At 18.6% G+C, this 25,381-nt stretch overlaps 3 protein-coding genes and 1 long non-coding RNA gene across 8 annotated transcripts; 1 reads left to right on the forward strand and 3 right to left on the reverse strand.

Annotated features, from left to right (window-relative positions):
- Window positions 1–421: 421 nt before the first annotated feature.
- LOC412278 (tuberin) lies at window positions 422–10,482 on the reverse strand. Of its 2 annotated transcripts, none has more exons than XM_006572178.1 (29): window positions 10,227–10,482; window positions 9,874–10,010; window positions 9,608–9,801; window positions 9,335–9,538; window positions 9,079–9,253; window positions 8,762–8,962; window positions 8,544–8,685; window positions 8,324–8,472; window positions 8,073–8,245; window positions 7,804–7,972; window positions 7,448–7,669; window positions 7,067–7,328; window positions 6,846–6,964; window positions 6,548–6,712; window positions 6,290–6,455; window positions 6,023–6,219; window positions 5,820–5,936; window positions 5,572–5,753; window positions 5,278–5,491; window positions 4,763–5,194; window positions 4,531–4,702; window positions 4,259–4,454; window positions 2,288–2,474; window positions 2,030–2,206; window positions 1,751–1,929; window positions 1,318–1,666; window positions 1,083–1,223; window positions 837–1,007; window positions 422–667 (listed from the first exon to the last, which is right to left on the reverse strand). In XM_006572178.1, the coding sequence occupies exons 1-29, from the start codon at window positions 10,303–10,305 to the stop codon at window positions 458–460; spliced, it is 5,481 nt and encodes a 1,826-aa protein (XP_006572241.1). In that variant the 5' UTR covers window positions 10,306–10,482; the 3' UTR covers window positions 422–457. The 2 variants fall into 2 exon arrangements, with proteins under 2 accessions (XP_006572241.1, XP_016772912.1); XM_016917423.1 differs by having other exon boundaries at window positions 534–667; window positions 812–1,007.
- Window positions 10,483–10,553: 71 nt separating this feature from the next.
- Window positions 10,554–14,432, forward strand: LOC550881 (mediator of RNA polymerase II transcription subunit 8). 2 transcript variants are annotated; one of them, XM_623271.6, is made up of 7 exons: window positions 10,554–10,657; window positions 11,423–11,594; window positions 11,819–12,064; window positions 12,302–12,310; window positions 12,824–12,994; window positions 13,858–13,972; window positions 14,057–14,432. In XM_623271.6, coding segments are annotated over exons 1-7 (792 nt in total). In that variant the 5' UTR covers window positions 10,554–10,655; the 3' UTR covers window positions 14,134–14,432. The 2 variants fall into 2 exon arrangements, with proteins under 2 accessions (XP_623274.2, XP_006572239.1); XM_006572176.3 differs by lacking the exon at window positions 12,302–12,310.
- LOC100578723 (protein RRNAD1) lies at window positions 13,839–20,524 on the reverse strand. Of its 3 annotated transcripts, XM_026443922.1 has the most exons (7): window positions 20,231–20,524; window positions 19,558–19,764; window positions 19,221–19,439; window positions 18,563–19,145; window positions 18,360–18,494; window positions 17,914–18,081; window positions 13,842–13,969 (listed from the first exon to the last, which is right to left on the reverse strand). In XM_026443922.1, the coding sequence occupies exons 2-7, from the start codon at window positions 19,762–19,764 to the stop codon at window positions 13,932–13,934; spliced, it is 1,350 nt and encodes a 449-aa protein (XP_026299707.1). In that variant the 5' UTR covers window positions 20,231–20,524; the 3' UTR covers window positions 13,842–13,931. The 3 variants fall into 3 exon arrangements, with proteins under 3 accessions (XP_026299708.1, XP_026299707.1, XP_026299706.1); XM_026443923.1 differs by lacking the exon at window positions 17,914–18,081 and having other exon boundaries at window positions 13,839–13,969; window positions 20,231–20,522; XM_026443921.1 differs by lacking the exon at window positions 13,842–13,969 and having other exon boundaries at window positions 17,680–18,081; window positions 20,231–20,523.
- A 1,032-nt stretch (window positions 20,525–21,556) lies between these two features.
- LOC107965805 lies at window positions 21,557–22,181 on the reverse strand. The gene is made up of 2 exons (XR_001706254.2): window positions 21,805–22,181; window positions 21,557–21,721 (listed from the first exon to the last, which is right to left on the reverse strand). It is a non-coding gene; the product is annotated as an uncharacterized LOC107965805 (long non-coding RNA).
- Between the last annotated feature and the right edge of the window lie 3,200 nt (window positions 22,182–25,381).

A 25,381-nucleotide genomic window follows, 5' to 3' on the forward strand; every position in this document is an offset into this window, starting at 1 on the left:
ATTAAATAAATATAACCTCAGAAACAGATTTCTACCAATCAGTATCAAATAAATATTTTTAATACTATTCATAACATTATATTATTTTTATTCTTAACAAAATAACATTATATATAAATGTTTTTAAAAATGTTTATTTATTTGAAACTTAATTTTATCAAATTATTTATTTACAATTATGAAAAAAAAATACATTAAACAATATTAAATTAAATATTAAACATTAAATAATATATTATTGCTCTTCTTTTTATTAATCACAATATTAAAAAATTTATATTTATATAAATCAACTGAAATTTGAATTAAAAATTTGATACAAGATATTTCTAAAGTAATTATGTTTTTGTAATAATATATAAAAAGAATACTTAATTATTGCAATATATACATATTTTTATAACAAATATAGACATATTAATAATAATTATCAAATAACTTTTTTATTAAAATCAAATCATGTTGTATATTCAGTAAAATCATCCATATAAATACGTTTGTTTGATCTTGGGGATAGATCATCAGTTGTTCCATCTGGATTATTATTTGTTGATTCTTGTAACACACGATTTCTAAGTCTTTTAATATGTCGTAAACGTTCTAACCAATTAGAAGCATATGGATTGTGACTGTTTTGTTCTAATGATGATGAAACCATTGAAGCAAGCTGCAAAAATGAAAAAGGAATTTTTAATTTTTTTGTAATATTTTTGTTTGAATTACATTTTAAACAAATATATATTATATATATATTATAATTTAAAAAATAAAATTAAAATATAATATCAAATTAAATGAAATTAATAATTACATAATTTAATTTTTACTAATCTTACATTGGCATGAAGAGCTAATTGTCGAGATAAAATAGCTAAATTTTGATCAGAAATAATTTTTGGTTCACTGTGTCTAATATGTTTAGCTAATTCTTCTTTTACTTGAACTGTGACTTGATTAGTACCATGATCTAGAGGTTGAATTACAACACATGCATAATTGAACTGTCCCTAAAAGAACATATTAATATTAAGATAAATATTAATTATTACTTAATTAAATCTTGAAAATGACATAATACATACTTTTACAGTTTGAATATTATATGATTCTCCAGATTCATTATAAACAACAGTAACATAGTTATTTCCAATATGTTGCTTTTTAGATGTACATTTTGGATCACTTAATTTTGTAGGCATTAATGTAGCAACATGAAATGCTACCTAATAAAATTTAAAAAATTTATATTATTAAGAATATAGAATAAAAATTTATTAAGAATATAGAATAACAAAAATTTTAATAATTCATTTTAACCTGTGTAACATCATCTTGCCAAATATATGCGAAGTTTCCATTTTCACCATTACGATCTAATCCTCCTAAAAACACACTTTCATCAACATCCTTCAATCGAACTAATGTTCCTAATCGTTGTAAGAATTCTGTATATCGAAGTGATCCATGTTGATTAGCTAAAATTTCAGTTTCATTAGAAGCTTGTCCTGGACCAACATAAAGAACTCCAATTTTGTGAGTTTCATATGGTTGTATTCTATCTAAATTTGTTACTGCTCTTTGTACAGCCGTTGTCTGTGGAACCAATAAAGGTTTTTCTGAAGGCGAACCAAAATGTGCTGTATGATATAGTTGTAAAAACACAAAACTGTAATTTATAATTTACATATAAATTTTAATTGTAACAAAAATAATTATTAAATATTTTTATTTAAAAATATTATAATATTACCTAGGATTAATACCAGTTTTCGGAGTTTCTTTTATTCGTGGCGAATTTCCTCTACGAATATTATCCCATTCTCCGCGAGATTTTTTCACAGGACTCATTACAGAAATTGTATGACCTCTATCACGGAAAGGTAATGGTAAAGGTGGTAACATTGAAGGATCAGCTTTCTCATCCTTTTGCTAAAATATATATATATTTTTCAATTGATATATATATATATATATATATTCGTATATATATATATATTTTAATAAAAATATAAATAATCATTTATAATACCTTATCTAGATGATTACGTCCAATAAGTGGTTTACTATCTGTTCCTAATGATATTTGTTTTTGACCAGATTCAAAATTAGATAATCGAGGATAAATTTGTGTAGGTGATTGTGGAGGTTTTGTAACAGATTGAATTTGTGTTGCACGTCCTTGTACTCCCAAAAAATTTCCTTGAATCTGTAAAAATGTATAAAAAATCTTCATTATTATGAAGATTTCAATATATTGTAAATTTTATTATAATATTTATTTGAATACCTGTATAGTAGTAGGAGATGGGGGAACAGTATTACTCGAACTAGTATTCGTAATAATTTGAGTTACTTGTGCTGTGCCTGGATAAGAGCGTTGAGACTGTAATGCAGCTGGATGATCTGATACATTTTCTGATGGAGGTGTTGTACCCATACCAAATATTTCTTCTGGTATAGCTTCACAACTGACTCTATAAATAAATTATATTTTTATTAATTATTTATAAAGTTCATGAAATGATATATTTTATACAATAATATTAATATATTATAATATATTATTAATATTATAAATTATAATTATATATAATTATATTATATAATATATTATAATATAGTATATAATATATTATAATTATAATTATAAGTATTATGATTAATTATAATTATATTAAATTAAAATATGAATATTAAGAAAGTATATTTTATAGTTTAAATAAATTTCTTTATTTCTAGTTTAATAGAGTTTTATCTAAAAAAAGTTCTGCAAAATTGATCTTGATTTTATTTGAAATTAAAGAAATCATAAATTACAATTCAATTGTTTAGAAAATGATATTTCATTAATCTTTACATTAGTTTTATTCAAAATATTTTCATATTTTATTTAAAATATTTTCGCATTTTATTTTCACAAGTATTTTTTTATATAGTTTAGAATATTTTCATATTTCAAAGTTAAATAAGTATTATTATTGAAATAGCAACATATGAAACACAAAGTAAAATATCTATCCTATCAATTTTAAATTATTTAAAAATTAATTGTTATATAAAAAAATATTTTCAATAGAGGTTAAATGATATTGAAATTAATAATTTAATTATTATACTTTTTATATGAATATAGACATTTTTTAAATACAATCATATATTTTTTGATATATTTAATTAATGCTAACTTAATTTTTACAATATTTATATTATTTAATATTTATGCTAAAAAACCATTGGATTAAAAAATATTTTTTATTTCAATATTATTAAAATAATTCATTTTTTTGTACAAAATGATAAAGAATTATAAAATAAATGTATCATATTATATAATATCATATAATCATATTATTTTATACGATTTAATTATTAAATTAAATAATATGATATTGAATTATTATATATTGATATTAGATATTAAAAAATATTATATAATTAATAATAAATATGATATTGAAAATCTTTTGATCTAATGATTTTTATTATAAAAATTATATTTTTTATAAAAAAAACTAATGCATCAAAAAATATATAATTATATATATATATTTAAAAAACAAAATTAATTTGTATATTCATATATAAATTATATACGAATATTATATTATATACGAATTATTATATATTTTCATATGGATTTCTTACACATCTTCTTTTCTAACGTATCCATCTAAAAAAATGAATAATATATCCTCAAATTATATCCTCTTTGATTATTTAATTTTTTTTTTAAATATTTATTTATAGAATAAAAATAAGTTTCAAACAAAATAAAAATCGAAATCTCAATTTATTATACACATGATAAAAAATTATTTATTTCATCTATTAGAAATTATTTCATTAATAATACATTTTATTTTATTTATTTTATTTTTAATTTTGAAATGTGAAGATATTCTAATTAATATAGAATTAGATATTAAAATTAATATAGAATTAGAATTAATAAAGCATATTAATATAAAAGAACTTAAACATTTTTTAAATTGAATAAATTCATTGGAATATAATTTATAATTTTTTAAAAAATTTGATTCTAATAAATAAAATACAATATAATAAAAAATCTCTTGACTTTGATTTTTAAAATCAAGATTGCAATTCTTATTTTAGTAAAAAATATCTGAAACTATGATGTATCTTTTTTCACTTTGTATTATTTTATTATAAATCTTATTTAATTAAAACTAAATGCTTATTTTTAAGTTCCTCTATTAATTCATTAAATTATATTATAATATCGAAATAATAATACCTCATATCCTTTGCGTACGTAGTTTTCGCGGGTTTCTTTAATTCAGCATCAAGTTTAATTTCTATATCTGCTGAAAAATCACGATCGACTTGTTGTAAATTTAATTTTTCTTTATTCAAGAATGGATTTTTCCAATTAGCACTCATTTCGGGACTAGAATTTGATCTACGTACAGGATTTCGAGAACGACGTAAATCTACCAAATTTTTTAATATATAAATTTTTTCAATCATTCATTAAGATAAATAAAATATGATATTACTTAATCATACCATCTTCACCATCTTCTAAACTTTCTAAACTATCACGTGAACTTTGCCTTGAAGGACTCGGTCGAGCTGGTGAACCAGGTATAGCTATTGGACCTGATGACACAGAAGATATCATAGATTTCATATTGTTATGATCATTTTTTATTTGATCCATATTTTTATCTGCAATATCCTGTAAATAGTTCTTGTAAATTTTTCTATATAATATCTAAATCATATTTTTATAATTTACCTCTGTTTCATCTCCAGAATATTCTGATGTAAATTCTTGCTGCTTTTGCTTCAAATCCTGATTTGGTCTATATAAAGCCATTATGTCATACACAGGAAAATCTATATTTGTTTCAAATTGCATAGAATTCTGAATTCTCATTATCCAAGACATATCACCTGTAGGTCTACGCACATATATTTCAGCCCATCCTTGACACCAACAAGCGCAAAGAACATGTTCTTCTTGTTTCTCACTATTAAGTATTTGTTCTAATTTTGACGATTCTGCTTGATCTTTATCTATTTTTTCTAAAGAATGATCTTTTTTTATAGAATCTAAATCTTCTGATGTTTTCTTCAATTCTTCTGTTGGAGAATTTGCAGCTGTATTTACAGTAGAATTTCCATAACCTCCAGAAAACTGTCTAGATAATTTATCTTCTTTTGCTGTCTGTATATGTATATTATCATTTTATACTTTAGAATAATTTGGAAATAATAATAAAATAATTATATAAATAATATCAATAATACCTCTATACTTGATGCTCGTCGTAAATTTGATTGCAATGCTTTTGAATGTTCAGGAGATTGAGGACCAGATTTACACACAACCCAACAATTATCACAAAGTCCATTTCGCATTGCTTTATTACTACAACCGCTTGTCGTTACAGTAATAAGTTTATTACCAAGTAACCATGTCATAGATTGACCCTCTTTAAGTAGAAAATCAGCAGATGGTAATCTAATAAATATAAATTATCATTATAACTTATGTGTTTTTTAAAATCAATAAAATATCTTTATTAATAATTATAAATTTACCTTTTAGGTCGAGCTGAATAAGTTGAAAATGTATATCGAGCCATAAGATCAATACAAGTTTCAGTAAGTTCAACATGAAAAGTCATTAAAGCCTCATCAATTGGAGGCTTTAAATCTGAAACTTTATTATCTCCTATCATTCGATTTGTCATTATTGGTCTTTCTCTCCTGCCTCTACTGCCCTACAAATAAAGATTTAAAAACAATAATAATATAACATAATATAATTTTATTACTTTTTTTCATACCTGCTCTGTTAAACTCGAACTACGTTTTCTATTTGAAGAATCTTCATTTATAAAATTAAAATCTGATTTCATTAAATGACCTTCTTCAAAAGGAACTATAACATTAGCTTTCAAACCCTATTTATTAAAAAAAAATAGTTTTATTATTAAGTTTTATTATTAATAATATTATTATATTAATAACAAATTAATGATTCACATACTGTAGTAATAAATCTAACAAAATCTCTTCGAAATGGTAATCTGCATTTCAAAAACCATACAGCAATTACATGATGTGCCAAGGATACTGTATAATGATCATATTTAAAAGGATTTGTATATGGTAATAGAATTGCAAAAACTGACATGTATTGATCTCCAATAAAACTTGCAAAAACTTTTGGAAGTCTAGTAAGAGCTGTATAAAAAATATATATATACATACATATTTCATAATTAAATTGTTCTATAGATTTTATAAAACTTACTAGATAAAAATTCTAAAATTGGTATAGCTATATGTACTGTTGCTGAAATTTTTGATAAATTTAAAAGTACTTCGGATAAAAGTTTATTCATTGCATCACGCATCTCTAAAATACAAGTTGTAAGGCTAGTAACACATTGACTTGCACATTTTGCTGTTAAACCAACCTAAATAAACAAATTTAAAAAACTTTTTATTTATTAAATTACATAAATATTATATCAATATAATTTCTTTAAAAAATCAATTTTATTTTTACCTCTAAACATTTTATTAAACGCTGTTGTAAATTAGGTTCTAAATGTGCATGATATGAAGCTAATGATGCTAATACTGGAAAAACATGAACGCGAAATTCTGAAAGAGTAAATTTTGGAGGGACATTGTAAAGAGACTCTGGAAGTCTTAAACTTTTGTCACTAACCTAAAATATTAAAATATATTAAAATATATTAAAATAAACTTTTTTAAAAATTAAAAAAAAAAGAAATAAATTAAAGTAATATATTACAATATATACAAATAATATATATAATATACAAATTAAAATAATATACCATCGAGCAAAGTGCATTTGCAAAATAATCAATATCATTTGTATGTCGTGATAATATTAATGCTCTGTTTTGCATCACTTGAGGTAATTCTTTTAATACCAGTTGTAAAACTTTCCAATCTACAAAAATACAATAAATACGAATATTAATTTTTAACTTTTATATATAAAAAAATTACATTATTAATTTAAAATACATAATTTAAAATACATAATATAAACCTTTTTCCAATTTAATACAGGAAATAACAGCTTTACATGCAAGTGCCAATGACATGTAAGTAATTTGACAAGATAAGTGCTGCAATGGAGCTGGATTGACTGGTGGAGGACTATTACCACCTCCTCCACTATTTATTCGTTCAGTTGTTGTATGTTCTAAAATTAAATATGGACTAAACTTTATCACGGATAAGTTTTGAGTATCCGGAAATCCAAGATGATAAAGTGTGTTTGCTCTAATTTTTAAAAAACATTCAAAAATCTAAAATGCAAAATAATTTTATGATAAAATAATATATATTAAAATATAATTAACATATTATTAATATAAAAATATATTACAAAAATTAAAATAATATATATATCATATTTATTTATTACCAAATATCGAATAGTAGGAATGTCATAGAAGACAGTTGGCTCTTTATAATGCTGTTCCAAATAATTTACTAAAACTTTATAAGCTCGTATAGCATGACTTGAAGGTAAATAATAAATTTTTGATATTAAAATTTTTATCACACCAACAACTGCAGTTTTTATATCTTTGATATCAACATCTTTTGTAATTGGTATATCAGATGTAAAAGGTTTATTGATTACCTTAACATATATAATTCATCTTAAAAATATTATACAATATATCATATAATATTATATGATTTCATCCTTAAAGTGTTATATTAAAGATCATATATTTTATGTATATATAAATAAACATCTAAAATATCATGTACCTTCTCTAATATATCTAAAAGTTCTAAACATCTCTTTGTATCACATTCAAGACAAAGATCAATAAGTAAATGTGCAACACCATTCCGAATAGTGATATCAAAATCCATATCAACATGTTGAAAATATGGCACAATTATTCGTTCAATTAATTCTTCTTCATATCTAGATCTATTTAAAAAAAAATGTCAATTAAAGTTATCTAATCTTCTATCAAAATTTATCTAATTTAAAAAATTAATTTAAAATTAAAAATATTAATTTAATATACCTATTAATTTGGACGACATTTGTTAAAACATCAAGAACTTTCATTCTAATGTTGGTACGTGTTTCAATCTTATAATAACGTTCCATTAAATTTGCTAATTTAAATTGCCAATGATAATGTGTAGGTCCAATAGAACGTGCTCGATATTCAATTAATTTCAAAACAGAACTTTCCTAGAAAAATTTATTTTATATTTTTTTAAAAAAAGTATTTAAATTTATATTTAAATTACAAATATGATTGATAATTACAGGTCTTGCATCACTACAACGTTCAACGAGATCATAAAATCGTTGAATACAACCATTATAATGATTAATATCTAGTAAATTTTCAATACTATTTATTGTTTCATGTAAATTCACTGAGACTTGTCTAGTTGCAGGTTGGTTACTTGTTTCTAACAAAAAAAAATATAAATATTAATAAAAACCAAATATTTATATTAAAATTTACAAATTTTGATTTTACCTGTATGAGAAATAACTTCTTCAATAATATCAAGAATAATGCTCCATGTAGGATCCCATAACTCAGTTCCATATTTATTTACTAATCTTTGAATTGATAATATAACTTCATACATAACTACTGGATGATTACATTTTAAAGCCTTATAAAACAACAAAGCAATAAGTAATACTTTCAAATTATACAAAATAATCAAATGTTAAATTTTAATTACTTACTTGATAAAATGAAGGTAAAACAGATGTAGGAGTACATTCTAGTTTTGGAATTTTATGAGTTCCCCAAAGACCCATATTTACATAAAATACTGCTCCTCTAAGTAGACGAACATCTCTCTGAAAATTTGTATCTTGTAGCAAACGACACATTGTATATAATGCAGAATGACCCATGTGTGTACCTAATAAATTACGCATTATCTACAAAAAATCATATTATTTTTAAAATTGAAATATATATTATAATTTTAACTTAAATGAATAATGCGCATAAGTATATTTGATTTAAATTTTTTAAAATTTTAATAATAATATACCTTCCAACTTATTTGACAATATGTTTCAACATTAACACTTCCACATAATGCTATGATAAAAGTTTGTAATGAATCAGACTGTAAATTACTGTAACAAACAATTGCATCTAAAGCTTCTAAACATCCAGAAACAACTTCACTACTATTACTATAATAACATAGATGGCAGATATACCTAAATATACAAAAGATAAGTTTAATTTAATCAGTTAATTTAATAATTAATTATAATATAATCAATTCATAAAACATTTACTGAACAAGGCCTGATATAATGTCTTCATCAATATATGCTGAGTTAAACTTAATGACATTAACAAGAAGTAATAAGAATTCAGCTCCTCTTTTTCCATCTCCTGCTGTAACAATTGGCATCCAATCTAATAAGAAAGGTCCCATTCTCTCTTCTAGATGTAATATATCTTTTCCATTTTCTGTTAAGCTTTGTAGAAGTTCCAATCTGTATAATAATTCATAGCTTAATTAAAAAATATAAAAATAAAAAATATAAAAAATGTAATCATAATACCTAGGTCCAATATCTTCAGGAATATTATGTTCTTTAACAACCATAAAAAATTTTACTCTCATAAGAGAAGATAATTTAGAATATTGACCTTGAACAAGACATCGCAGAAAATTAAATGTTACATGTCTATGTTCACGAGGTACATCTTTTTCTAAAAGATCTTTTACTAAATACCATAATCTTTCAGCAGCTTTCTAATAAAAAATAAAAATTAATAATATTATATATTTCATTATGAAATTTATTATTACAAACAATCTACCTACATCTTCCCATTGTTGATTAAGAACTGCATCACACAAATCTTTAATTGCTTTTGTTCGATGATGTACAGGACTTTCAGGACTAATTTCTTTTTCAAGATCATGTGTTAATGTAAAATCTTCACGACTTTTATAATTTCCTAAAAAAAAGTTTATTATTAATTTGTTCAAATAGATTATGAATTTATAATTTATCATTTAACTAAAATTATAATTTATAAGTTTTGTATTTCATATAATTATAATCATATAATCATATAATTTATAAATAATCGTATTTAAAGATAATCGTATATAAAGATATATTAATAATTCGATATAATTATAAATTATGAAAATCATATCTATAAAATCACCTTTATTAATACGAAAAAATTGTTTTAATTTATCATGTAACGTTTTATTATCTTTATCTTTTGAGCTCATTTTCGACATTTTAGTTTATGAACTAAAAGAAAACACTACAGTATATTCAGAAAAAATTGTAATAAGTAATAAGTAGGCATATCAAAATCAAATCTAAACAGAAAAATATCAGAATACACCGTATAAAAAGAGATGGGATGCCAGAAAGTCAAACACCAATCAGCTGTAATTTGTAACCATAAAAAAGACACTAATAAAAATCATCAATAGTTTGCATACTATAGTTTGCTTTAGATATAAGATATGGTATTAAATTTGGCAACATCGCTTTTAGCAGTAAGAAGTATGGAGTCTCATTTTAACATTGTAATAAATCAAAAAACGAAGTCATTAAAATTTTTTTAAAAAAATTGGTTTGAATGTACATAATTTTTAATAATCGTATTTAAATAATGTGATAAATATAATAATTATAAGTAGAAATAATATGTAAATGCTAAAAATAATAAAAAAAGTATACAAATTATGAATAAGTTTGAGGTTATAGTGAATAAATTTAAAATATTTATATTATACAAATATATTACTATATTATTATATTATTATTTAGAAATTATTGAAAAAATTAAATTAATTATTATAATTGAGATATATTAATAATCTGTAATTTAATCTGTAATTATTTTCTAATAATTTCTCAAAATTATCTAATAATTATTTGTAACATATAAGTAACATATATGATTCAATATCAACTATTTTGAATTTTCTTTTAACATAAATGATATTTTCTTTATTTATCTATATTTATAAATAATTTAATTATTTAGAATTAAATTGTGTAAAAAATCAATATGGCATCAATAATAGTGTAAATATAAGATGTGAAAATATTAAGATTCACGTATTTATAAATTTTGATTTAATTAAAATCGATTTTTGATTTCTTCAAAATATATCGAAAAATTTAAGAAAAAATTTTTTTGTTATCTCAATAAAATTTTATTATTACTTGTATTTTTATATAAATAGTTTTTTACATATAATTTTTTACATAATTTTAATAAATTTTATTAATAAATGTAATAAATAATAAAGAATAAAAATATTATCATTATTATATTTATATTTTATAAGGTTATTTTATTAAGATTATATTTTATAATCTTTATTTATATTTTATAAGGTTTAAAATGCAAAGAGAAGAAAAACAATTAGATTCTGCTTTGGAGGCAATTATTATGAGAGTAAATGATTTAAAGAGTGCAATTGCTGCAATGATATTTAAATTAGAACATGAATATGAAACATTGAATTGGCCTAATTTTCTTGATAATTTTGCTCTTATTTCGGGACATGTATGTATTTTACATTTTTTATTTGTAACATATAAATAAAAATTAATCAAAATATATTGATTTTTAATTTAAAATATATTAAGATTAATTATTAGAATAAATATAAGATAATATCTATTAAAATAATTTTTAAATGAAGTAGTTTGTACAATTATAATTATAATTTTATTCAATTTAGTTTTGTTATATATTTATATCTTATTACATAATAAATTTTTTTATAGTTGACTAGTCTTTCAAAAATTCTTGGACATGATAAGGCACCAAATTTAAGAAACTTAACAGTTTTACCATTAAGATTAAGTCCAGAGAAAGATGAAGAATTGCTTCGTTTAACTGAAGGTAGAATTCCCACATTTGCTCATGATTTAGTACCAGATTATCTACGAACTAAAGTAGAACCTCAAGCTGAACAAAAAATGATGCAGCTTGAAGCAAAAGCTGCAAATTTAAATTATGAAACATCACATGTAAGAAAAAATATTTTTTATTTATATATTAAATCCTATTTAAAAATTTAATATAATTATGAAATATATGTAAATTTAATTTTTTTTTAATAATAATTAAAAAATTAAATAAATTTAAATCTTGAAAATATTTTAAGATTGAGATAAAATTATATTTCTGTTATTTTATTGTAGAAGTTTAAAGATAACTTAAGATGTTCTATTTCTTTTTTAATGTGCTAACTAAACATCATCTAGGACTGCAATGTAAGCTACTATCAGCTAGCTTTCAGCTTTTATTAGTTCCATTCGCTTTGGACTGAAATAATTATGAAAATTATACATAAAATAAGTTTCAAATCTTAAAAATATAAAAATATATATTTTGTTTTATAATTTTGCATTTAATTAATTATGATAATATACTTTAAATTAACGAATAATAGTATTTCTAATATCATAAATTGCAACTTATTTTACAATTTATTTATATTTATATAAATAAAGATTTTTGTAATATATATTTTTTTTTATTAATTTTTTATTTAAATTATTAGAGGAAGTTATTATTTTTGATTAAAGATACTATCATATATTTATTTAAAATTTAGCAGTATTAAACAAATATTATATAAAATATATAATTATATATAAATTGATTAATTTCCCTCTAATAATTTAAAAATAAAAATTTCATAGTAAGTCCATTTAGCGAGTGGAACGCTAAATGTTTTTTTTTTTTTTTTTTTTTTCCTAAAATATATATTTTATAATTTTCAGAAACAAGTGGCTCAATACACAAAAGTTATTAATCATGTATGGGATATAGCAAATAAGGCACGTGAAGAATGGGAAAGTGAAGCTGGTTCTAGAGCAACTCAAGCTCAAACCAGCAGTACAGCAGATACTCATGCTCTTGTAGCCGCTGTGGGTATGGGTAAAGGTTTAAAGGTAAATATTTTTATATTTTTTAATTTAATGTTCTTAACTTTTTAATTATCAAAAATATATATATATAGATTTAATATTTAACATTAATATATATGTTTTAAAAAGATATAATTAGCCAATAAATTTAAATTTATATAAAAAATATTAAATATATATTAATATTTATTGTAAAAAAATATTATATATTTATAACAATTCAAAAAATTAATATTATTTGCTTTAGATACATTTAATGAAATATGTTACATTCTAAATTTAAATTAAAATATTAAATATGCTAAAAATTAATTACAATATCCTCAATAATAGATATTGATTTTTGATAATAAATAAAAAAACATTTTTTAAATTAATAAAAAGTAGTACAACAAAATTCAAATAAATTCATTAATCTAATAAATTCATTTATATTAAATGCGTTTGCAAAAGAAAAATTGAATATGTGAAAAAATTTTTTTCGTTTATCATATTTGTTAGAAAAGTTGATAATATAACCATATTTCAATTATCATAGAATAGAAGATAAAAAATAGAATAGAAAAAGCCTAGAATAGAAATAATGCATTCATACTATCTATATTAAATTAACTTAATACTTTTAATTTCTAACTATAAAGAAAATTATATTAAAAAATAAAAATTTCATCTTTATCTATATTTTTGCAATTGATTTGTGAATACAATTTTATGTATTAATATAATTATTTTTAGAACAACATTTTATATATTTAAAACAATAAATTCTGTATATGTAAATCTGTCTTTAAATACATACATATATATAATATAATTTTATATTTATATTATATATTATTAAATATAATTAATATATTATATTAAAATTCTTTATTTTGTTTTTATAGTCCGATTCTGTTCAAATGGTACAATCAGGTGTAAATTCAGTACCTAGTGGAATGATAGTAGGAAGACCTGGAAATCAGCAACAAACTCCAGGACAATCATTAGGAAATCCACCTAGTAAAAAAATTCATTTTAATCTATTTATAATATTTTATAACTAAAATTTATATTTATAGTATTAATATATTTTATATATTTTAGTGGGACAAATGACTAAAGCTCCAAGTACAATCAAAACCAATATCAAGGCAGCACCACAAATTCATCCATATAGATAAAAATATTAACTTTAATATAATATTTTTCAAATTGAAAATTATTTTCATTTTAATTTATTATTTTTTAATATATAGCAAGTAACATTAAAATAATTTGTTCTTTTTATTTTTAAATAAAATATTTACATATATATAATTATATATATTGTAATTAAAATCATATTTTTAATATCAGTATTACATTGTAAAATATAAAATATAAAATCATACAAATTACGGCTATACTTTATAATAATGTACATTAAAAATATAAATATAATATTGATTATATTTTAAATAAATTCATGTAAGAAATTCATATAAAAAAGTAAGTTACTATCTTACATAAAATTATTCATTTGTTAAAAAATGAAAATCATTTATAACTATATAATTATTATATTTACAAACACTAATTGAATTTTGAAGATCTGTTATTTGAAATGAAAAAAGTCAATTTGAAATTTTTAATAATAATAAATAGCTGTATAGATAAAATGATAAAAATTTAAAAAATTTTTATATTAAATTTTAAATTTTTATTATAAAAATAATTATTAAAATTTTATTGGAGATATTTTAATATCATATTAAGAATCTATATCTATAAAATATACTAAAATATTACAGAATTTGTTTACTTTTACATAAAAAAATAAAATCATAAAATGAATATATTTTTCAATAAAAAAAATGAAAATACAAGATTTAATAATGAAATTTTTTAAAAATAATGTAAATATATTGGAATGATTTCAAATTTGTAAAATTTAGATTTGAATTCCATTGAATATATTTAGTTTCATTTAAAAAGAAATATGAATATAAATAATAGAAAGAAATTTTTTATTAATACTTCATGTAATGAATAAAATAATATTAATACTACGCATAATAAAAAAATTAATTCAGTATATCAAATTATCTTTATAGCTATAAAAGATTATTGTATAAAATATAATATTAAAATAATTCATTGTAAAATATAAATGAAAAAAAATACATTATTTCGAAATTGTATCATTATATTATATTTTTTTTTTTTATCTGTAAAGATTTATTCCTCATTTATTACATTATTACATTATTTTAGTAAATATAGAATGTAAAAATCATCATGATTTTTTAGATACTTGAAATGATTTTGAGTTCAGAAATCAGGATCAACGAATAAAAATATTTTCATAGAAATTTTGTTTGGAATTAAATTTTATATGGAATGTTTTTTAATAAAAAAAATGTTATATATAATACATTTTTATATATTTTTTTTCGCATACATAAATACTTGTTTTTTAAAGAAATTATAAATAATAAATTTACTGATTATAAACACAATTAAAAAATAATTAAAAATCAAAATAATTTATCCTTAAACCAATTAAATAAATTTGAATATTTAAAATGATATTATATTATTAAATTCTGTATGTGTTCTATTCTATATATGTCTGTGATATATATATCATTTTCTTAATAATATCTTAATATTAAATAATATCTTAATATTAAATGCATTATCTACTCAAAGGACATAATGAAGAATACAATTTTTTTTCGGACATTTTCGATAAATAGTTTTATATATTAAATATTGAATATTAAATATTTCTTTTTTGTTGTAGCTATATATATTAAACAAAATATATGCATTTATTTATTATATATATTCTAGTAGAAGCAAAAACTCGATAAATATACACATTATTACATCTATAACTTTTATACATATATTAAATAAAATAAAATGCCACAATATGATTCAATTATATATTAAAATTAAATTAAAAATTTTCATTATATAAATTAAAATTAAATTTTTAATTTATATATTATTAATTATTACTTTTTTAAATTAATAATTCAATTAATAATTAATAAAAATATCAATTAATAATTCAATATACATTTTGAGAAAAATGTTAATATTTTTAAGTTTGATTAATTATTTAAGCATTTTTTAATTTATTTTTACAAATTTTTTTTCTATTGAAAAACATGTTTGACAAATATAAAATTTAATAAAATAATTTTTCACGAAAACATTACCGTCATTAATTCCATTTCTAAATTTTTTAATTTTTTTTTAAACTTTTTTAAATGCTTCTTTGAATTATTTGAATTCTAAAAAATCATGATAACAATTACATGAAATATGCTATATTATCAAAGTTCTTTAAGAGAATTTTAATCAAATTGAGGAAAACTTGTTTATGCACTTGACATCATACTATAGACATAGAAATAGAAATAGAATTTATATTACATAAATGTAAAAAAATAAATAATAATAATAGGAATCACGTAATTTTTTTTCCAGAGAAAGTTTTTACAACAATGCTGTTTATTAATCTTTAAAAGCTAAAACATATGATACAAATATTGAAGTTATATTTATTAAATTATAAATCATTGAAATTTGTATTAAATAAAATAAAATAACATAGCTTTATCTCTTATACCTCCAGCTATTTCATCTCTTTTTATCTAATATAAACTTAAATTGCTTATAAATTAAACAAATAATTTTTAATTAATATTATATAACAATATATCAATATTTTATATTTTTATATTAGTTTTTAGAATAGATCTCCATTAGTCTTTAGAATGGATTTCAATTATTAATAAAATAAAAAATATTCTATAAATATATTAATTCTTAATTACTATAATAATTACTATAAAATATATAAAAGTGCATCTAATTTTTATTCATTTTTATTTTCTTTCTTATATGACACAATTTTTTTATGTCATATATTAGCATGTACTTTTCAATTAAAATTTAATGTTTATGATTAATGAAGTTATTGATGATTTATATGTTTTCAATTATTAATAAAATTGATTTACTTTTCTTTTTATTTATAATAAATATATTTTTTTTTATTTTTCTTTAATACTATCTGCAGTATAACTAAAACAGTATTATTACAAATTCTTTTTCATATTTATTTTTAATGATTTTTAATTTTATTATAAATTAATTATCAATAGTTTTCTTTTTTACATTTTACATGTTATAAAAATAGAATCTAATTTTATCTGATCTTAGTTTTTTTCATATTTATTTTTATTCAAAATTGAATATCTATTGTTTTTTTTTTGTAAAAACTTTTATAGTTTTTACAAGAACTTACAAAGAAAATTCATAAGATTATTAAAAAGAAAGATTATATATTATAAATATCATAATCAATATTATAAATTAAAGATATAATTAAAAAGATAAAAATAATGATAATATAAAAAAATATAAACATAAAAAAAAATTTTAATACATTTGCAATTGTTCAATCAAGCTTCTTTTCATTATTATATAAAATAATTATATTATTATATATATTATAATTATATAATTATTATTATATATAATTTCATTATTATATAAAATAACTGAATTGGACCTTTATTTATACTTATATATACTTTATATTACATTAATATACATTATATACTATAATGCAATAAATATCTAAAAATATAAATATCTAAAACTTTCTAAAATAATTGTAAATTCTAGTAATTAATAGTAATTATGAATTAATATCTTATATATCTGAATGAATTTATTAAATATTATATTATCTTATTCATTTTTCATTTTTGTACATATTTTTTTTTATATTTTATATTAAATTAGTTTTTAATTTATTATATTTTAATCATAGCCTATCTATATATAATATATAATGTATAAAATACATAAAAATATTTATTATTTTTTGTGAGATACAATTGCATATGCTCGTGGGGATAAATATTTATTCATTACTGGAACAATTTTTGCTTCTAAACCTTGTTCTTCCATCCAACATAATCTGTCTTGTAAAACAAGTGATTCTGCTGGTGCTTGCAACATCAGTTGTAAACCAGTATATATTTCTACAATTTTAAATTTATCACAATGATTTTTCCATAATTCTATTATATTTCTTTTATGTGTATCAAGATTAAATTCTACATCTAAAAAAAACATAATATTTTAATATTATTCCATTATATTAAATAACTATTTTGTTTTCAAAATTTATATTATTTAAAAATATTTTTGTAATATATAATGTATAAAAAATCATAAAAATATAGAAAATTTTTTAATATGATATAATGTATTTATAATATAATATAATATTTATGATATAATGTAATTTTTTAATATGATAATGTAATGATATTAATAAAGTATTTTACACATACTTAATAATTAATAAAATATTACTTTATATCTTGTATAATATTACCTTGTTTTTTGAATGTTTCTTTTTCTTGTGGTTGTAAAATGTACCTAGTCAATGCATCTTTAATATATGTTTCAAAATTTAAACATTGTGATTTTCTTGTTCCTTTTTGAGTACATTTCTTAAGAGAAAATCCATCTGAAACATTTATGTATTTTATATTATTGTTATCAATTGAAATAAAAAATTATATGAAATAAGCATACTTTTAGTTGCATACAATTGAAGGACAGCTCTTGCAAGAACATAAAAAGAATGTTTATTATGTGTTTCAATAGACATGTTATACCATCTATCTACTGGTTCTTGACATGCTAGTCGTAAAAAAGGTTGCCTCAAAAAAGTACCAATATCAAAATTAGTATTATTAATAATAGTTTTAAAACAATTAGATAAAGGAAAATTATTAAAGTATTGCTTTTCACTTGATGTATTTATTCTTATCCTTTTTGATATTGAAAGCTTATGATAACAACAAGGAATTAAAATAAAAATACGTGCTATTTTCATATCTCGAAATATTTTTGATGCATGTATACTAAGATCTCCACAAGCATGTAGACCAATTAAACAAACATCTGATTTTTCTTGAAATTCATTATTTAAAATAGTTTCTATTATTTCAACAGAATTATATGTTAAATCACAACAACTATATTTAACATATGCCAATGAATCAGAATACATTTTTATTTGTCTACTTCGAGCATTATTTATATTTGTTTGACTTTTTTCTAATCCAAGAACTTTATATCCATATAAATAATATAATAACTGACAAATATATCCCTATAATATACAAAAAAAATTAATATAAAATAAAATACAAATTTTAATAACATTATATAAGCATAAATATCTTACCAAACCTGCACCAAGATCAATAATAGTTCTGATATTTTGTGATGCACATTGCATATGTATTAGATATGCTAAATGCATTATTTCATGTTGTTTTTTAAGATTAAGACCTGTTTGAAATTTTTTTGGTAATATTATTGGTATTATATTGTTTATATTTGGTAATCGATCAATATATCTACACTTTTTAACAAATGTTTTTAAAGTTTTTGACCATTCTGGCTAAAAAAATAATTTATTTATAATGTTATATATATATATATATATATATATATATATATATATATATATATTTAGTATATTTTACTTGTATATTTTATTATTAGATTTATTTATTAACCTTTGTTATTTTTTTTATAATAAAATTATTAAATTCTTCATTTTCTAAAGTTTGCAAAACACTTAACCATTCTTCTGGAAATAAATCAAGTAATCCTTCAGTTAATAAATTAGTAACTGGAACATTATAGAGCCATTGTGTTTCAATAAATAAATTCAAAGCATCCAAAAAATATATATTTGCTATATATTCATTTGCACTTGCCATCTAATTAAGAAAAAAAAAAAATATTTTTTAAGGATAATTATTAACCTATAATTATAATTACATTTTTGTATTAAATATAGTACAAATATAATATTAACTTTTATATTTTATATATATATATATATATAATATTACATTAACTTTTATAATATATATTAATATATATATATATATATATATATATATATATATAATTTATTTCACAAATATATTACATTATATTTTATGAAAATTGCATCTAACTAGCTTATAAATATATATATTTAAATAATTTTCTAATTATCAATAAATAGAAATAATAAAAAAAACAATATATTTCTCTGCAATGTGATTTTATTTATAACATTAAAAAATTATATAGTTATAATATGAATAATATATTGTTTATATAAATATATTTTATATATTTCTATAAATTAAAATTATGATATATAATTTGATTTTTTAAAAAATAAAATTATATTACATTTATTTATCTTGTCTCACTAGAAATTTATCAGCATCCAAATCAATTTTTATTGTCACTATTATATTTTTAACTTTTTTAGAAAATTTAATTTGAATTAATTCTCAAAAACTGTTATTAATTAATATTTCAATCTTCGTTTCAACACGTAACGAAAAACCGATTCATATTTTACTCAGAAAAGTAAAATATATCTTTTAAAATTGTATGACAGCAATGTTCAATTAAAATATTTAAGTATATTGGACATACTAAATTTCTAAGATTAATATCTAGTGATGATCGCGTCAAAGAAGTTGATCTTCGCTTTAAATATATTATCTTATCAAATTCTTTAAAGAAACATAAAAATCATCACATCATTTTAAGAACTATAATTTTCTACTAAATGGAATATTTAAATTATTATTTAATATTTATTATTTAATATTATTTAATATATTATATAATATTATATTTAAATATGGATCTTTTATAGATAGATATTGGTATCTATTTTATATAAATATAATAAATGAAATATCATTTTTTATTCAATACATAAATTTTACAATTATTTTTTTTAATATTTTAATTAATATTTTATAATAATAATAATAATAATAATAATAATAATAATAATAATAATAAAATAGTATTAACATAATAACAAAATTGAACAATTAACAATTTAACATTATAATGAAAAAAGCAAACAAAAAGTGAAAATTATTTTATACAAATATAGAAATAAAATTAAAAATTTTAATTTTTTAAAATTATGATCATAAATATAAATAAATATTTAAATTTATCAATATCTTTTAAAAAATATTTATAAAATTGAAAAAAACATTTGTATTCTAAAAAATATCATATCATAAAATCTCTTACTAATTAATAAATTTAATTTTTTAGAAAATTTTATCACTTGATAGATATGATACACTAGATATAATTAACAAAATTTATAACATTGAATTAAATATTGAATTGAATTTAATATTTAAACATTAATGTATAAAATTATTGTGTTAAAAAAAATTTAATATATTAATATATATATTTTTAAAATATATATATTATAATTATAAATATATTTTTTTTGGATATAATTAAATATTGTATTTAATTGTATGATTTAGTACATTGATAATATTTATTTAAAAAAATTAATAATATTTTTGTTATAAATGAATAAAGATGTGAATAAAATGTGATGAAAAGTAAAACAAAAAAATATTATTATAATATTATTAATATATCATAAATAAAATAATAATAATTTATTCATATAAATTATTAAAAATAAATTTTCATTTTATATATAGGAAAGAAAAAACAAAATTTGCAATATCATTCACAATTATTTATTTCACACCAATAAAATTATCCATAAGAGCAATAACAAAATCCAAATTCACAATAGCAACATATTTTACAACTACATAGTTAACAACAGCAATATGGTTCATTGCAGCAACCATGATCAAAAACAACAGTTGGATATATCTACAAGCATGAAGACATAATCAATAATAATAATGACTAAATAATTCAAGAGCAATAAATATATGATCAAAAACAACAATTACATATCACACATTAAGAAATATGATCACATAGTCAGCAACAACATCAATAGTAACAATCAAATGTTTTACAGCAACAAGAACTATTAACAACAGTCATTTATTTCATAACAGTTATCACATTCAAAACAATTATAATAGATAATATATTATATTTTGATAAAAATAAATTTTTTTTGATAAAAATAAATTTTATATGAGAATGTTGTTGATAATTCATTTTACATTTTTTTTTTTGATTTAGAAAATTGCTGTTGTTTTAAAAAAAAATTAGATCACTTGTATGAAATGTATTTAGTATTGTTTTGATATTATCAAATATCAAAACAAACTTATTGGATAAATAAATTAGACAAAAACATTATTATGGAAATAAATATGCTTAAATTCATTTTTGTGCAAAATTTTCAAATAAATATATATTATGATATATATTAATCATAACGCTACATAAAAATTTTTATTATGAATTGTCTTTGAAGAACTTAGGAAAAAACAATGTCCAAAAAGATATTCAAAAAAAATATATATAATGTAAAAACGCTTTCTTTTAGCGATAAAAATATAAGTCATATAATTATAATTTGTTTCAATTCATTCATGATATATATTCAAAATTTATATATATTACATATATTATTTAGATTTTATTTTTTTTTAATAAATATATACATATTTATATTTAAAATGAATTTTTTTCTATTTTTATATATTATAAAAGAAATTGAAGAACAAAAAGAATTTTTTGCTTAATTAGGAAAAGAAAGAAAATTCTAAATATTAATTCTAAATATTTAATTAAAATTGCACCTTTGATTTGTCATGCTTAGCAAGTTTAAGGTATGATGTGTTCTGAAAAGAATCAAAATCTATATAATATTAAATATTATTTTATGTCATGAACTATATATCAATATACATAATAATTTATTCCATATTATCATTATTTAAATAATCATTATTTAAATAAATGATTATTTAAATAATCAAAATTAAATAATTAACATAACAAATAATTTTTATTATTAACAGTTTTTATATATTATTTATATATTTGATCTATTTGTATATTATATAACATGTATTATAGTCATGTTAATTACATACATTAATTGTATAATATATATTGTATATTGTATAATAAATTCAATATATTTAAACTCTTAAATAATATAATATTTTAAGTTAGTAGATCATTTTTTCAAACACTAAAACCAGGCAGAATTATGTCATTATCAAATAAATTAGATTTATAATTAGATCTAAATCATATTTGAATATAAATATATAATATAATTATATACTTATATTATATAATAAATTATATAATAATATATAGTATAATTATATCATCTAATTAATATCATTTTGTGTATTTAATATCTATTTTACTTTCTAATTCTAATTACTTTCTAAATTCTAATTATAAATTATTAATTATTAATTAATATTATATTTTCTCATTATATTTGAATTTTAATGTTTCATATTATTTTAGTTGCACAGGATTTCCTAAAAAAAATCTAATCAGTTATTGCTATTATTACTATTATTACTACTTATTTAGAAACTCAATGTTAACGATAATTAATAATAATTTTTTAATAATGATATAGCGGGAATGAAAGAATATAGATCAGATGACTATATCTAAATAAATATAAATATATAAACAGTAATGTAAATAATAAAATTTGTGCAGTCAAGTAAAAAATAGTTGCTTTTGCTGATATTTTATTTCTCCCTTTTATTCATGAAGTTAAAAAATAGTGATAATCTCATATTCTTTGAATATGTAACAAAATCGCTATGTTTTAATTTTTCTGAAATTTTCTTCTTGGAAAAATTTCAGATACAATTTGAAATCATTATTCAAATGATATGAAATAATCAGTTTTGATTATCTCATTGAATAAATCTATACGAATTATGTTGACTTCTGTGATTATTTTACGGACTATTTAAGACTGATTTCGGCTATAAAATTTTATTTTGATGCGAAAAATTCTTCAAATTTAAGTTATATTTTATTTTAAAATTTTTAAAAGAAGATGTAAAATTATCAAAGGAAAAATATTGACTGCCGAGATTAATGTCTATAATAAAAATGTTTAGTCATATATAGCTATTTTTATGATTAAAAATTATAATAAATATAAAAATTCCTCATTAAACAGCAATATTTTAATGTTTTTATTAAAAACAATTTAATAAAATTTTTGAATATTAATATAAAATTTTATTGTTTTTTTAAATTATTATTTTTAAAACTTTGTTATCAATAATGGATTCTAAAAAAAATAGATTTTTTTAATTATTGACATCAATATTATATAAATTATCTATTATATCTAAAATTCTTTTAAAAATTTATTATCCAATAAAATTTAAAAAATTCAAGAAACAATATATTAAAATTATTATTTTTCTGTAAACTCTTATTCTAATAATGTCAATAATCATATCATAGACATTGTTTTATTTTGTTTTGTTCTTTTTACATATATTTTAAATATTTTTAAAAATTTCTTTTTTAATTCTATGAGAAATATAAATAAAAAATATAATTCTTAAATACCATGAGTAAAATTATTGTTTAAATGGTATATAATTAAATGCATAAATATATAGAAAGATAATAATTTCTTCATTAACTTGTATTAAATAAAAAAATCAATGAATTTTGTTATGTTCCAACTATATTTTCTAATAATAAATTACATTTCTGTAATATATCTATATGTAATGCACTTATATATAATTTTTTTATAATGTCATCTCAAATCCTGATCAAATCAAATATATATGTTACTGACATATCATACTATAATACATAAAGCTTCAACAATTGATACATCAATACTCTCATTTATTAGTAATGAAAAATATTTATTTTCTAATACATCTATCTTTTTTAATACAATAGATATTATTAATTTATTTTTATATTATTATATTATTTTTTATAATTCTTATTACTTTTATTTTTGTCAACATATTTTTTTATTATATTTAAATCAATAATATAATATAATTTAATATATTTAATAATATTTTAATATATTTTAATAAAAATATTCAAATGAATAAAAACTTCTATTATATTTAATAATGTTTAAATTTATCCAAATACTTAACTCTTTTTTTTTACTTACTTTTACTTTATTACTTTACTTTATTATTTTTCATCAGTATTAATGAATTTTTTTTTACTAAAGATTAAGAATATTATTCAAGATATATAATTTTACATTTTTAATCATAATTGTTAATTATATTCTATTTCAAAAGCTGAATTTTTTTTGATATCACATATAATTTTATTGCAAACTTTACATTTTATTTTCTATAAATCATCAATGCATCATTTTTTGAATTTCAAATTTGAGTCCTTTAAATATTTGCATTATGAAATAATTGTTTTCTTTTTCCTGTTATTGTAGCTTTGCTATTATCTATTTATAAAATAAGCATTATTATACATTATAAATTTTAAATAATTTTTTAAATTATATTAACAAAAATATTTATTTTATTTAACAATATTATGAAACATCTTGAAATTGTAAATTAAAAACAA

Source organism: Apis mellifera, linkage group LG11, assembly GCF_003254395.2.
Source record: "Apis mellifera strain DH4 linkage group LG11, Amel_HAv3.1, whole genome shotgun sequence".
NCBI lineage: Eukaryota > Metazoa > Arthropoda > Insecta > Hymenoptera > Apidae > Apis > Apis mellifera.

What these genes read in the sequence shown, in the direction of transcription:
- LOC100578723 (XM_026443921.1), bottom strand. Translation starts at nt 19,764, where the DNA reads ATGGCAAGTGCAAATGAATATATAGCAAATATATATTTTTTGGATGCT. An exon ending in TTGATCTTGGTGCAGGTTTG is followed by an intron (nt 19,146 to 19,220) that starts GTAAGATATTTA and finishes TGTATATTATAG; the next exon opens with GGATATATTTGTCAGTTATT. An exon ending in TCAATTGTATGCAACTAAAA is followed by an intron (nt 18,495 to 18,562) that starts GTATGCTTATTT and finishes TAAATGTTTCAG; the next exon opens with ATGGATTTTCTCTTAAGAAA.
- LOC412278 (XM_006572178.1), bottom strand. Translation starts at nt 10,305, where the DNA reads ATGTCGAAAATGAGCTCAAAAGATAAAGATAATAAAACGTTACATGAT. An exon ending in CAAATGCACTTTGCTCGATG is followed by an intron (nt 6,713 to 6,845) that starts GTATATTATTTT and finishes TTAATATTTTAG; the next exon opens with GTTAGTGACAAAAGTTTAAG. An exon ending in GTTTAATAAAATGTTTAGAG is followed by an intron (nt 6,456 to 6,547) that starts GTAAAAATAAAA and finishes TTGTTTATTTAG; the next exon opens with GTTGGTTTAACAGCAAAATG.
- LOC550881 (XM_623271.6), top strand. An exon ending in TTGCTCTTATTTCGGGACAT is followed by an intron (nt 11,595 to 11,818) that starts GTATGTATTTTA and finishes ATTTTTTTATAG; the next exon opens with TTGACTAGTCTTTCAAAAAT. An exon ending in ATCATTAGGAAATCCACCTA is followed by an intron (nt 13,973 to 14,056) that starts GTAAAAAAATTC and finishes TATATATTTTAG; the next exon opens with TGGGACAAATGACTAAAGCT.